The sequence below is a fragment of the Lates calcarifer genome, linkage group LG13 (genome assembly GCF_001640805.2).
Source record: "Lates calcarifer isolate ASB-BC8 linkage group LG13, TLL_Latcal_v3, whole genome shotgun sequence".
NCBI classification, from domain to species: Eukaryota; Metazoa; Chordata; class Actinopteri; family Centropomidae; genus Lates; species Lates calcarifer.
In genome coordinates, this window is record NC_066845.1 from 13,627,607 (window position 1) to 13,642,966 (window position 15,360).

Below are 15,360 nucleotides of genomic sequence, written 5' to 3' on the forward strand. Positions count from 1 at the left end.
TTTTTTACTGTGAATTCTTTACCTCAGTAATTTCAGGTACATCGTCAGCTAAAATCTCAACTCGCAGCATCTTCATGGTCTCTCCAGGAGCGAATCTCACCTCTCCTGATGTGGGCCTGATGTCCCCCACTGCTAATTTACCATTGACAGTGGCCTGCCATTGGACTACCACTGTGCCAATTGTACCAGCATTACGCACTATGGGCAAAGTGACCTCAACGGAGTTAGATGCTGGCTCCTCTATGGTAACTGGAACAGCCTGGAAGACTAGTATGAAATATAATCAAGTGAAGAACTTGCTTAATGAGAAATAGGACAAAAAAAAGGATGAGAAGGTTGAAACATATCAGGGATAATGCCTACTAACCAAAGGCACCAAAGGGGTCATCAGAGGGCAGTATGGTGATGATGGCACGTGTGAGCTCCCCCAGGAGAGCTCCTCCAGTGGTCTGGTTGATCAGCTCAATGAGAAAAGTCTCCTCCAACTCAGGGACCATATCATTGATGACATAGATGGGCACAGATTTACTGGACTCCCCTTCTAAGAGGACCACATCACTGGAGGCTACGCTGTAGTCCTCACCTTTAAGATTACACAAATGCACATGCATTATGGCTTGCCTGCTCACACACAAATCATAGTGAGAGATAATCAAACCCATACTCCATGACCAACACTTACTGACTCTGGCGGTCAAAGGCACTGCTCTGAACTTGACAGATACGTCAGCGAAAATCCCCCCTACACGTGTAACATTTATTATGGGCCCAACGTAGTGCTCAGCTACACTGACAGCAGAAGCTGACAGCTGGAGGACTCCAAAAGCATCATCGCTGGCCTCCACTATCACCTGGGCTACAATGTCAGTCCTGGGGCCCAGAGAGGGGGAATTGGAAACTGGAAGGAAAAGTAAAGGTAAAGATATTTCATCAGTTTAGGGTAGTATTGGTGAAGTATCACTACATCTTAAGAGATTTTTTCAGGTCAAGTCTCCCACTCATTGGGAGTGTCAGTATCTTACTGGGCCTCTCCTGCTCTCCTCTGATGAGTTGAACACTGATCAACTTCACAAACACCGCCTCATCTCTTTCTGGATCCTCATCATCCAGCACTCGCAGGGTGATGTTTGCTTCACTCTGATTGGCCAAGAAAACAACAGAATCCCGGAGGGGAACAAAATCCCGCTCTTCAGTGGCTCTGCCCACCCCAGGGGTCCTGTAAGGTTCGGGATCTGCCTCATTTAATGTCCCATACGTGACTCGCACCTAGACAAATTAAAATGGGAAAATATGTAATTTGGTAGATTTACCTCATGTGGACACCCCTCATTCTGGTTTATTCATGTCATCATAAGTGGCTTTAATATTCTGAGAAGTTTCTAAATCTTCTACAGCAGGACACACCTGACCCATCAGGCCTCGCTGTCGCAGGATGGTGAGGGAGACAGCTGAGTCACTTTCAGGAAGTCTGACCAACTTTGTAACATTAGCGAATACAAAAACACCATAAGGATCATCACTGGCGAGCACAGTCAGAGTAGCAGATGTCTGGACACCAAGGCGACCGTGGGAGACGTTAACTAAGGACACGATGAAACTCTTGTCCAACTCAGGGATCTCATCCTGAGCCACATCGATGATGATGTTCTCTGATATCTGACCTACACCAAAGGTGATGTTCCCAAACCTGCTAAGGAGTTCATCCTCAGAGCTGGGATCAACCTCCCAGTACACAGTTACATTTGAGAGGTCACCGAAGGAGCGATCCACCTGGGAGAGACCAAAAGAAAACAAAATGACGATGAACAATACTTTCATATGCTGTATTTAAAGAAAACATGAGTAACTTTTTCTGAGAGAAGTATTAATGTCGTGACTTGCTAATGCAAACACAAAGAAACATCTATTTCCTTGAGCATTTCATAAATGTTAAAGGGTGCATCAAACTGACCTGTAGGACTACAGAGCTGCGACCATCCTCGGGTTCTGTCCCATTAACAGACAGCGACTCAGGACTAAACTGAAAAACTCCATGGGCATCATCTGAAGCAGCGATGGTCACCGTGATGCGGGATGCCGCTCCCAAGCTGGCTACACACAAGATGCCAGATATGACCCTGTGTTATTTTTTAGTGATGTACATTTAGCTGCATATCTTAGCGTTTCAGTTTGAAATAAATGAAATGTACCCAATGGTGTGAGAAGAGGGAATAGAAATGTGACAATCATCTTTTAATGATTCAAGCAAGTGATTTTAATAGAGATAGCCAAATAATAATACACACCTTCTGACCACTAAATACAATGATGTTATGGCTGAAATGGCATCTTCAAACTGTGTGCGAAGGTTATTTCTGAATAGTTGACAGCAGCCTAAGCTTAATGCAAAACACTGGGGTCTCTGACACTTGATGTCAACCACATATCCCTGTTGCTTGTAAAAGGCTATTTGCTTTTCCCACATTACTCTCCATGGGTACTTCTCGCAGGGTTCACAGTACAATGTCAATACCACACACAATTAAAACACATGTGCATCGACACCCACACACCTTCAGATGTGTGCATGTGTATATGCACTAAAGATTGTGCAGAGGAGAGTTTCCCAACTTTTATGGTCCAAATCTTGCTGTCCAAGCAGCCAAAAATAATACTTCTATAATACTAATTTTTAGATAAAAGGAGGAGATCATATTAAAAATGAGATAAAATATTGCCTATCAGCAACAGCAACATGTCACTTGATTCCTAATAGAACTTGAATTTGAGATATGCAACCTTAGGGAGTGAGAAATTATGTTGGTGGGGGAGGTGAAGGAACCAAGACAAGAAGCAGTTTGGCCGCATAAAGGAGGGGGATACTTACCACGATGGTGATAAGATGGAAGGAGGAAGTCAGAATCACTCTCCCCACTACCACTTCCTTCACTATGCAGAAACTGACCCACTGACGGATTGCACACGAGGATCAAACAAGTGTCACACCAGGTTAGAATCACACCAGAGGAGTAGAGATTAAAGGGCAAACGAGAAGGAGGGTGTGCAGGTAGTTACGCAGGTGGGTAGGTATGTGTGGGTAAGCACACAGGAACACAGCAAACAAAACACACAAAAACAGTAGGGAAGAATACAGGGTGAGTTCAACTCTAATTAGGATTACTAAGGGCAGGTTTCTATTAAAAATGTACTTGATTAAAAAAAAAAAAAACTACGGAGAGTTACAAGGGCCAAAATACATCAAAATATGAAAATTTCTCACCTCCTCCTTCAGCATTGTAGAGCTCTACTCTAAAAATCTTGTCCAGCTCAGGGACAGAATTGTCTGTGATGGTCACAGTGATGAACTTTAACCTCTCCCCTGGACGAAAGTCCAGCATGCCATCTGAGTCCTGCCGGTGGAATATAGAGAAACCAGGCAAAATGTATTCTCTTCATCTGCTCATTAGTTTATTGACACATCATTGGTGTGTGTAAATCAGTAAGATTTCAGATTTGAGTGGAGACTAACCAAATAGTCTTCAGGACTGGATGCTGTGAAGGGGGTTGTCCTGTATCCTACCATGACCCTGCCCAAAAGGCCTTGGGCCCTGGCCACCGGCAAACGGATCAGTCCGTCCTCCTCGTTAACAGTGATGTGGGCAGGTTCTAATGCTGGAAGGATCAACCCCTCCCCTGGAGGGGTGGGCTGAAACTGCAGCAGACCTGGATCAGGGAGGGATGTGTGAGTGTTACAGTGATGGTTAGAAGAAAGGAAATAGGGGAAAATGCAATGAGAAGAAGAAGGAAGACAGGGAGTGGAAGAGGAATAATACACATTAGAGGGAGAAAGACAGAGAAGATTGTGCTTAAATTTAGCTGACCCCATATGCCACTTATCACAACATAATCTTAGAAATATGGATCGCTTAAATAGCAAAACTGAAAGTATAACAGTACTGGTAATTGGGCATGTGAGTAAATACCATAGGGATGATCACTAGCTGTGACAGTGACAGTGTTGACAGAGTTATTTGGGTCGATGCTTGCACCACTGGTGGGGGTGGAGCCTGGCTTCCCGTCACCAGACTCTGCTGACACCAGCATGATCTGAAAGGACTCTGCCAGCTCTGGGAGGTTATCATCCAACACCAACAGGTTCAGTACCTAATGGAAAGATGTGCATACATTATTATTATTATTATTTTTTTTAGTTCAAGCTGTATCCTTAAAAATAGTCTCTCTTTCAGCTCCTATCAAGTGCTTGATTTAGGATAACTAATAATATTACCTTTTCTTTTGGTAAGAGGCAGTCACAGTGTCTATGTTATGTGCTACAGGCAGCAAGCATAAGCTTAACCTTCAGCTGACACCTGTTGACTCATCAGTAAATTCAAAGACAACCATCCACTAGGTGGGGCTGGTTATCAAGAAACAATGCAGCTGGGTAGTGTTGAATTACTGCTCTTAAACTGGACATTATTTATTTGACATCAATATTCCAATGTGTAAATACAGTGCACATTAGGTACATCACACTTGTTTTTATAGTGTCACTGAGTGACTGCACTCTATGTTATGCTGGATAAACTCAGAGGGGTTTTCCCCAGCTCATGTAAAGCCACATTAAAACAGGTCCAATCGTTGAGTCACTCTCACACATGCACAGCACACACACCTCAAAACGCTGGTCAGGCATGAAAAGCACAGCTCCAGTGGCATTAACAAAGTCCTCATCGGCTTGCGTCTCATTGTTCATGCCATCCAGTTGGGTAACAGTGTAGTTGACATAAACGTGGTCCAGAGATCCTCTCGTACGTTCAATCACACAAGAGATAGTGGAGCCCTCCTCAGTGGTCTATGGGGACAAACAAGAGAATAAAAATGCCGGTTACCATTGAAGAACCATTGGAGGAAGTGATCAATACTGAATGCATTGAACTGTAGTCACTTACTGCAGTCTGTTATGCTTAAATGATCTCATTTTACCAACTATGTTAACAGCTCAGTCTAATTCCAGCACAGTAATAATGTGATTTAGAGAGGGAGCACCTGATAGCCCACATGCCTCCACGTCTTTTTATCCCCATAGGGTCTAGGATATAAAAGAAGACTCTCTAGTTCTGATGGAATGCCATCTCCAGCCCTGCCACCTGTTGTGCTGAGAGGAGCAAGGAACAAGATCTCTCATTTCCAGTGCTGGAACTCCTGATCCACTTCTACAGGAATGCTCTTGCTGCAGCCTCGCCAGCTGTCGCTCTACCTGAGAGGGACCAGCATGAGAGCCCACACATCCAATCCAACTAAAAACAGAGAGCATGCTCTCTCTGCAGCCAGGCGTGAACACTGATGAAATATGCAGCAGGACAGGGACTGACAAACCAATGGGTTTATATTACATGTGTTTCTATGTTTTCTCTGTAGACGCAACTGACTGATGACACTGACAAATGCCACTGTAATAGCAGTCAGTACATTCAGACTTATTCAGGAAATACATACTTTATTCGTGTCCGAAACTCTGGTTTATATTAAAACTGTTACTGTCATAACTGCAGTGTTTGCAAGGTGCTTGACTGAAATACTTAGTAGGAAATATGGTCCACTAAATTCGAGTGGCTAAACTTACATTAGGTATGCAGGCGCCGGTGAAACCAAAAAGCCCATTGGCATTGTCACTCTTCATGACTCGCAAAATGGCCGTAGGTCGGGGGACGGGGAGGCGGGCTCCACCGCGCACTGCCACCAACTGCAGATAGAACACCTCCTCACCCTCTTCGTCATTATCATCCCTGACCTCCACCACAAACGACTTCTGCCTCTCTTCTTGCCGGTACCGTAGGTAACCTGAGATGTTACGTAGGTCTGTCTTTGCAGGCTGGGTGTGAAGCTCGTGGATGTGGCTGCGGTTCAGCTTAGTGTGGTATAAGCGAACATCCTGGAGAAGGCCTGTGTAGCGCTGTTCACCTTCAGGATCTGACCCAATAAACAGTGATGCAGGTCCTGGGGTAGAAACACCCAAAAACATTGCACAATATTTTAGGGCTATAGCAATAAAAGAACTTTTTAATTATGTTTAAAAAGTTCAGATGTGACAGTCAAAACAAATAAAGCAAAGCACACACGCACACACACACACACACACACACACACACACACACACACACAGTTATAATTTAAAATGTTGTTCTTGTTCTTCTTGTTCATAATTGCTGGAACCTTCACTTTCTGAGATAGGTGTTCGTCTTGCAATTATAACTGAATTGTGTGCATAGTCTAAAAGTTACAGTGTGACAATTTAGGAAAATAACACTAATTAATCAATGATTAATTAACTAATTTCACATTTGTCAACAAGTCTTTAAGTTGGCTTGAGATTTGGTGAGATCATCATCAACAACTGAATACAAACTGCATTTCACACTAATTATTGAGACTTTTTTGACCCAGAAGGCGATCTGTATCATTATAATAATGAAGATCATATGATCACATTATTCTTAATGCTGGAACTAATTTGGTTGCTATGGTTGGAGTGTATTGGGATTACAAACAGAGTCTCGTTTAAGGCCAATCAATGTGTCGGTCCAACTCTTACTCATTACTCATTTATATTCTTACACCTCTCATGCCTATTGGTTCCTTTTCTTGCACAAAATGGAACAAATGCAGGAAATCTGCCCTGATGAGCAAGAATAAAGCCCAGACACAAGGCTAGCCATCTGTGGGTTGAGTTACCGGTAACAGACAATAACAAATGACATGATTGATGATTATGTACATATCTGCTGTGACTGAAGTACGCCAAAGAGCCATCAGGATATTCCCTCTTTGGGAGTGTTTGGTCCAATACAGGCTGCCACTATTGTCTCCATTAATCAGAGAGAATAGGAGGAAAAGAGGATGCCGACTGATTCCCTTTAGCAGTAACAATATCCAGCAGTGCAGAGGCTAAGTGGTCACTCAAGCATTACAGAGTCCCAGTAGTCCTGAACAATGAGGAGGCGACTGCGAGGTAGGTGCTTGTGTGTCTGTGAGAGTGTGCATTAGTGTGTATGTGCAAAGTTTAGTCTTGTTGTCCTTCCATATGTGAACGACAGAGAAGCCTTAAAACCCCCCTTCCCAGACAGTCACACATACACACACGAGCAGATGCACAAACTCACACATGGGCCATCAGGCTCATCATCTTTACAAGAACATGAGCATGGTATTTGTGCCTCCATGACAACATATGCTAAACACAGAAAATCTGCATTGACAAATAGGAGCTGCTATGACGGACAGTTTATATGATGAACAACCTGCCCTTTGTCATATGCTACATTAAATACATTTCTAACTGGGCAACTTACCATCAATGATCCCCTCTCCTTTGATGCTCTTCAGCCCACGAGGAATATGGTTGCCATCTAAGAAGAACTCAATAATCCCATCATGAACGGTAATGATGACATGTAACCATGTATTATCAGCCACAAACTTCTCAGCACTGGCCCAGGCCATCTGTGTGTTGTTTGATCCTATTACTGTATAGTACAACATCACTGTGACATGAGACTCATTAGTGTGGACCTTCACTCCATAATACAAAGTCCCATTCGTGGTTCCCTTGGAGACTATAAAGCCATCCGTGTCTGGTCTGGGCACTAGCCAAGCAGAAAAGGTGAAGTTGCTGACAGCAGCAGGTCCATCTTCAGGCGAGATGGTCCCATAAGCTCCTGGGAGCCCAGAGAAAAACCACGTGTCTGTGGCTGAGTGGTGTCTCCTGGCATGAGGCCTGAGCTCAACCTCATCTGGAAAGGAAGCTAGAAGGAGCAGGTCATCCATCAGAGGAAGGCCCTCTGGGAAGTGGCCAGAAACAATCTCCCAGGCAACCCGCACATCACCAAAAGTACCCTGCTGACGGAGGATGGTGAAGGAAGTGACATCACCCATATCATCGTCTGAGAGTACATCTTCGGCTACTTCTTGGTCCAGGTTGCTGTCAGCGATGGTAAAGACGCCAAACGGGTCGTCGTTGAAAGGGATGAAAACCGAGGCATTCAGAGAAGTCTCAGCCAGTCGCCCACCTTCCCCTGGGTAACCCCCTTAAAGAAATTATAGGCAAGAGCTGAGGGGTTTTCAAAACAAAACTATAATTGAAATTAATCCTTCTCTGGCATTTTTGGAATCTAAATATTGAAAGTCTAAGATGATGGCTTGGATTATATTTTATAGCAAATTCAATCTCAATGACAAATTTATCACTTCTACCTTAAACTCACCTGAAATATTAACCAGCTTGAGGACGAAGAACTCAATGAACTCTGGAAGCTTATCTGAGATGGCCTCCAGGACAATAGGCTTGGTCTCTTCCCCTGTAGTAAAGGTGATGGAGCCAGATGTGTTGGTAAACTCCTGGCCTTCCTCCAGAGGAGTCACTGAGTCATTGGCAAACAGCTGCCAGAAGACTGTAACATTACCAAAATGGCCCCTAGCACGCAGAACACTGAGAAAAGAAGAGAAAAGAGTAATCATTTCAGTAATAGAATGAAAACTTTATGTAGAAAAGCAGCAATATAAAAATCTCAAAGAGAATGTTTTGCACAAAAGAAACATGACCTGTTCCTTACTAAAAATCATTGGTCTTGCCCTCTTCAACAGGTTTCTCTATGGATTCCAGGGAGAAAATCCCATTGGCATCATCATTGGCCTCGATCACCACAGTAGCCGTGTGTGCTCCATACACAACAGCATCACCTGTGTAGACAAGCACATTCAGGTTAGGACAGGACATATCTGTTGATGTTATGCCAGCGTTTTTTGCACTATGTATTCTGAAATTGCCAAATCAGATGTAGATAGATAGATAGATAGATAGATAGATAGATAGATAGATAGATAGATAGATAGATAGAGACTGACATGGATTGCACTGGCCATATTGTTATTGTAATGCTAAATGTGATAGGGGGAGGCTGTCTCATTAACATAGCACACCATAACTATGGCAACCAAGCCCAGAAGGAGAGGGCTTCTAATTCATGACAAAAACGAAAGCCCAAAAATAAAGACTTCTCTCAGCAAAGGAGTTAAAGTGAACGAAGCTGAGGACACAGCCTCAAAAACCAGCAACCTTTATATTTGAACACTTTTATATAAAATAAGAAATAACTGAAGAACTACAGGGGAATGTTCAGCTGAAATAGCATCCACACAACTGCAATAACCTCTTACACGCATATACTTCAAGTTGCCAGACTACGATTACAATGTGATAAGTATGCAAATCTGCTCATAATTAAACAGGCAAGGTGAAGAGTGTCAAGGTCCCAGTATTCGTTTGAATGACTCCTTACATGAGGGTTATTGACTTTTAACACAATCTCTGTATAAAGAACAACCCCCTGGCATAAACCAGAGGCTACTCCTTACTCGACTCTACTCCATGTCAATCAGTAAACAGAGAGAGGCCAGTGGAGAGGCCAGTCTTTGTGTCTTAGAAAGTCTGAAGTCTGGTAATTAAGGTCTTGTTGGGGCCCAGCCGTCTTTCATTCCCATCCCTGACACACAATGCTGGGATTAGGAGAGCTTTCAGTGTTACCACAGACAATGCTAAATAACCCAACTACTCCTTTCTGTACATATACAACCGGCATTAAGACAAGAGAGGATAAATAGGGGAGAAGGGGGTGATGTCATTTTAAGATGACATGTGTTTTCTGGGTTGTTCTATTATGAAACACACTAAAAAATGAGAAAAGCAACTGACTGTCAGCTGTTTAATCGTCAGGTGGAATGCAGATTACATTGCTTTCACTACCTCAACAGATAAACATATATGAAGATATGACACATCCACTATACAACCTGACATATGCACTGATAGTACACAGTACACTCCTGTGCTGACCACTTGTTTAAAAGGAAGCCCATACTCACCAGAAGCGTTGAAGAGAATAATGTAGAAGGGTTCATCCGTCTCTGGTATGTTGTCGTCCTCCACGGCCACAGAGATGTTCTTCATCCATTCACCCACGTCATACACCAGCAACGTGTCATTACTCAGCGTGGTGAGGTCACCTGGTGATGCATCACCGTACTCCACTCGGTACATCACCGTGGCAACAAAGTCTGCCTGCCCTGCCCTCAGAATGGTAAAGTTGGCCACCTCTCCTTCCTGAAGCCGCACAACAACAGGTTCTGAGATGAGAGTGAGATGGGGAGAGGGAGAGAGAGAGAAAGAGAGAGAGAGAGAGAGAGAGAGAGAGAGAGAGAGAGAGAGAGAGAGAGAGAGAGAGAGAGAGAGAGAGGGAAGACAAATGAATGGCACGAGCTATTTTACATTCTTTCAGACAGTCCCTCATTAATAGTGAAATCCTTACCCGCAAAGTAAATGGGGTCATCATTCTCATTAATCTGTAAACTGGCATTAAGTAGATTTCCCAGTCTAGCTCCACCTGTAGCATTTAACAGTGTGATGGTGAAATTCTCCATGTCTTCTGGGATCTTGAAAAAACAAACATTGAAATTCAAACAAGGAAATGTCATTCAAATTTGGATTTATGCACTTATCAATTATCAACAATGTGATGAAAAGTCAGAATTTAGTTTCTATGTTTACCTCATCAGGTACAGAGTAGAGTGTGAGATTTTTCAGGTACTCCCCCTCCTTGAAGGTGATGTTTCCCTGAAGGGGGCTGACGTCACCGGACGTGGCCGGCTCCAGGACCCACGAAACAGACACTTCTCCAAAGTGACCCCTGTTCCTCACTACAGGGTACACAGCTGAAAATGAATCAGAATAGAGAGAGATTATCTGTTTAGATACTGAAACTTCCTTAAGGCTCTTGTGTATGCACTTTTCTCTTGATATTTTGCCTCCAGTAGAAGCTACCATTTTGGCATTGAACACAATAATAATCTATTTTTCTGGCTTCCAGCTAAACTTTATAAGTTTATAATTGAATGCTGTACACATACGCGTGCATTACACATTACACAAACAGGATACAGACAACTCTCTGGTCATGTTTTAATTAACTAACACATAAAATACTAACTTTTATCAAAGTCCAGCTCATCGCACACGCATACAAATGTTCTGTGATTTACTCCAATTAGCTCCATGTCTCACTCCTTGTGTCGATGTACAACTTGACATGGAGAGTGCGACTATTATCTAAAGAACTGCTACTTCAAAGTACCCTGGTGCATCTCGTTCCCTTTGCTCTCGTTGATTGCCACTGTCAGTCCTGATTGGATGAACTCAATGACCCCAAAGGGGTCGTCATTCTTCCGCACTGTGATGTTGACCTCCCTGTGGTTGCCTAGGCGACTGGGTGGAGTGCTGTGGCTACTAAGCACCACAGAAAAAGTCTCGTCCAGCTGTATGCACGCACACACACACACACACACACACACACACACACACACACACACAGCATGCAGCAAAAACAGGTTTAAAACATAATTTTACAGTGCTGCTTACAGTCTGTTACTCAGCTAGTTAAATTAAGGGTAAACTCTAAACTAACAGACCAGAAGGATTTTATTTTGGAATGACGTAAATCGATATTATATAACCACAAAAGGTCAAACATTACATGCTCTTACCTCGGGCACGCCATCGGGCCTTGCCACCAGTGCCACCACCACCTCTCTCTCTCCAGGTTTAAACTCCAGGATGCCTGTGGCACCATAGAATTCAGCACTGCCTGAAGGCATGACGGCATATCGTACCAGCTGTTTCAACAGCTGTCCCTGGGCTCTGACTACATGCAGCTCCACAGCCTCACCCTCCTGGGTTTAAGATGTTCAAAGGTCATATGACCAGAGAGACAACAGACAAAATAAGAATATTTAGCGTTTCACGTACATGATTATGACTTTGCACTGTTTATGTAAAACTTGACATAAAAAACTACATTACATAATTTTTGGTTTCAAACTTTGACTTACATTAATGACCCATGGACCTCTGGAGAATGGGGAGAACTCAAAGACTCCCCCAGGGTCATCGTTCTCCAAAATGACGATCTCTCTGCTTGTGAAGCCAGCTTTCAGGATCTGATTCTCAACATTACTCCTGAGACACACACAAATGCACACATAAACATATACACAGTACACGATCATGACAGTGAGTCACTATGACTAAAACATTGCATGAAATATGGTGCGTGAGATTTTGTTTTGCAAAATATTTGCCATCACATCCTCCTTAATGACGGACTGTGGAGAACATTCTGCTATAAGCATGCAAAGCGCATAAATGTCATGTTTATGGTGCAGCAGATGGCATCTATGACATGGTAGTAAACTTTTTGCTTTATTTGCGTGTTGTGAGTTTCTAAAAGCAAAACTCAAATTTAAATAGACCTTCTTAATGCATTCCATGTATGGTGTGATGCTCATTCATTATTGACTCAATATGCTGATGTCCTGCTGTTTAGACCACTTTTAATAACAATGTCAATCAACAGCGTGCCTGCATCTTTATTGCTCCACAGGGGTGTGTGTATGTGTGTGTAAGCTGAGAAAACTGGAGCCAAGCAAGCATCACATGACGGGTAAATTAAAGACAAAGACATGACAGAATGAAGCACTCCAAACAAACAGCCACAGCCAAGGCGCTGCATGCATACAAACACTGACATCTTTAAAAGGGTACACAATCAGGCCTGGTTCAATTAGAGCTAAACGCATAAAGAATTCTCTCCTTACTCCCAGCAACCACCCTCTTTTGGATTCTCTTTTTTTCACACCATGGTAGAATCGCCCACCCCATCCCAATCCCCTTTATCCCCACCTCAGCCAAAGACCCCAGAAATCCTGAAGTAGGTCCTTCTCTGAAAAACAAAGCCCTGATTCACGCCACACAAAAGGTCCAGATTCACCCCACTCTCCACTTACCTGAAGTACACTATAAAGCGTGAGGTCTCCACCCTGCACGGAAGGAGTGGGAGGGAGAGGGAGATGCCGTTCTCATCAGAACATAAGACTAACAGCTGAACCCACCCCCCCAAAAACACTACCACAGACACACACACGTATCTCATCAGGAAAACCAGAGGAGAGATGAGATGAGACAGCACCCACTCGGCCTTTCAAATCTCCCTGGACTCACACGGCGTACATGTAGGTTGGCTCTTACACTTATTATGTTGGTCAACTATAATTTTTCCTGGAGTTTAATATCCCTACCTATCCAGAGTGAGTAGTAAGGTCTCGTTTACTTCTGGGATATTATCAGCCATTATAGTGAGGTTGATGGAGGCGTCACTCTGCCCCGAGAGGAAGACAACAGAGCCGTTTAGAGGTGTCAGGTCATTAGAGGTTACATCTTCACGACTGGCTCCGATTGGCTTAAGACTCCAGAACACTTCAGCTTGTCCGTCTGTCCCATCACGCCACAGAGGGAGGTTCACCTGCACCAAACGTTACTGAGATTACCCTCTTATACATAAGCACATTCAGTGTTTTCTGCTAACAGCTTGACGGCTATAAAGTCAGTGATTAGAGGCCTTTGTCAGTTATAGTGACAAAAAAAGGAAACCTCTCTTTTCCCTTAAAAGTGGTGGTTAAGTTAGCACTTTACAGGGTACATGCCCGCTGAATGGTGAGAGCATAATGTTAACACAAATCTTGGCACACTGAAGGCTTTCAGGTACCTCTGATCTTAAATAAGAGCTGTTTTATAATTTCCATTAAATCACTTTATTAAAGTTATATGTTGTTTTATATAAATCTGAAAGTCAATAGAGACATGCATCACAGATATGCCACTACTTGTACTGTACTACTGCTGAAAACAGGGGTCATATCTTACCGTGCTGGTATTACTATCCTCTGGTTCATAAACCACCACTGTGGTGTTACTCGTAAAGCCGATTTCCCCATTAGCAATGTCAGGGGTGACAGTTAAGGTCAGGTTTCGAGGTCCCCCGAACCTTGGACTGTTTGAAGGAATTGGGGGTTTGATATCAACCAGTTCCAGTGTATTCAACTAGGGGAAATAGAGGACACAAGTGAATTAATAGATGAATCAAACTGGTGAACTAAGGGACAGATATTTATAAGAAGAAGCTTTCAAAAATAAAACATGTGACTGTAATAGTTGATAAATCAAAGATACGGTATATTTCTATCTTCACCATCTGCTTACGTGTATGTGTTAAAGGTTTGAGGCTGGAAATGTGTGGCGTGATTACGGTTTTCCAAAATGTGAAGAAGGCTTTTCTTGTACTTTTTTGCTTGCTTTAAGGGCTAGGTGATGTTGTTAGTTTGGATAGCTGGGCAAATCCCATAGCAACATGCCAAATTTGAGTGCCAGTGTCAAACCATTCACACATGCAAATGAGGCACTTAAACTTTGGATGGCAATGATTTGGCTGCAAGTGCAAACAGAAACAGAGAGAGCACTTTTTTTTAGACATGTAAGCAAAGTGTTTCTTGGATTACAATGCAAAAAAATAAATGAATAAAATAATGTTGGGAGAAGTGGGAAAAAAATCATGTGTTTCCAGCCTTGTTACCTGTATTAAGAAATGAGCTCCATTCTGCAGGAAGGCATCATTCCTGATTGGCAGAATGACGTGGACCATCCGCTCCCGGGCAAACACCACATCAACAGATCTGCTAACATTCAGAATCTGGTCACGGGCCAGTGCTGGGTCTATTGGACCTGCAGGAACATAGAGGGCGGTGATGGTCATAGACACGTCACCTAGTGTACCACCATCTCGCAGGAAATTTAGTGAGAGGAAACGGCCCTCAGGTTGGCTGTGGATGCTTTGGTTCTTTTCAGGGTCAAACCGAAAAAGCCCGTAGACATCATCACTGTCCTGGATGTAGAATACCATCTGAGGAGAGAGTGGAGGGAGAGTGGGTGGATGTTAAATTTTGGCCGATGAAGGAATGATCAAAAACACCAGAAAGGTTATAGTTATGTTTATTAACTATAACCTTGTATTGTACTTTATTGCCTTATTAGTACCTCAAAGGTAGAGCTGCAACAGTCAAACAACTGCTTGGGTTTAGATAAATGATATACACTCATAATTTGCTCATGTTTAAATTTAGTAAAATTAGTTATATACACATTGCTTGGAAGAGAATGTGATTTCACAAGTTTGACACATGGGCCTTAGCTGCACTGCCAATGAGGGAGCGCCTCTGGGCTGTGTGCAGTCCTCTGTGCAGTGAGTGATCTTCAAGCTGTGAGGGGGTAATTGCAATGAAGCCCAGATTTACCATCAATTACTCTGGAGGACTTTGATGTGTATCCTGTTTTTGTGTTACTAAGACTGTATCTTAGGTCAAGATGAGAAGAAGAAGAAAGAAGAGGTGAGGAACAGAGAGAGGAAAGAAAACAAGTGAGACTGAAAGTAGTAAAACAGA

At 43.1% G+C, this 15,360-nt stretch overlaps 1 protein-coding gene across 1 annotated transcript in view; it reads right to left on the reverse strand.

Annotated features, from left to right (window-relative positions):
* Positions 1 to 15,360, reverse strand: part of adgrv1 (adhesion G protein-coupled receptor V1) — a 114,533-nt gene that overhangs the window by 78,845 nt on the left and 20,328 nt on the right. Inside the window, exons 10-33 of the mRNA XM_018668798.2 lie at positions 14,496 to 14,822; positions 13,790 to 13,966; positions 13,165 to 13,388; positions 11,920 to 12,046; positions 11,575 to 11,760; positions 11,166 to 11,346; positions 10,583 to 10,746; positions 10,344 to 10,467; positions 9,901 to 10,161; positions 8,592 to 8,718; positions 8,244 to 8,467; positions 7,332 to 8,066; positions 5,606 to 5,979; positions 4,655 to 4,834; positions 3,963 to 4,143; positions 3,509 to 3,702; positions 3,260 to 3,389; positions 2,867 to 2,947; positions 1,952 to 2,091; positions 1,405 to 1,770; positions 1,023 to 1,266; positions 683 to 898; positions 368 to 583; positions 23 to 267 (exon numbers count right to left, since the gene is read on the reverse strand). Of these exons, the coding sequence (XP_018524314.1) occupies positions 23 to 267; positions 368 to 583; positions 683 to 898; positions 1,023 to 1,266; positions 1,405 to 1,770; positions 1,952 to 2,091; positions 2,867 to 2,947; positions 3,260 to 3,389; positions 3,509 to 3,702; positions 3,963 to 4,143; positions 4,655 to 4,834; positions 5,606 to 5,979; positions 7,332 to 8,066; positions 8,244 to 8,467; positions 8,592 to 8,718; positions 9,901 to 10,161; positions 10,344 to 10,467; positions 10,583 to 10,746; positions 11,166 to 11,346; positions 11,575 to 11,760; positions 11,920 to 12,046; positions 13,165 to 13,388; positions 13,790 to 13,966; positions 14,496 to 14,822 (5,424 nt within the window). The remainder of the gene's footprint in view (positions 1 to 22; positions 268 to 367; positions 584 to 682; positions 899 to 1,022; positions 1,267 to 1,404; positions 1,771 to 1,951; positions 2,092 to 2,866; positions 2,948 to 3,259; positions 3,390 to 3,508; positions 3,703 to 3,962; positions 4,144 to 4,654; positions 4,835 to 5,605; positions 5,980 to 7,331; positions 8,067 to 8,243; positions 8,468 to 8,591; positions 8,719 to 9,900; positions 10,162 to 10,343; positions 10,468 to 10,582; positions 10,747 to 11,165; positions 11,347 to 11,574; positions 11,761 to 11,919; positions 12,047 to 13,164; positions 13,389 to 13,789; positions 13,967 to 14,495; positions 14,823 to 15,360) is intronic.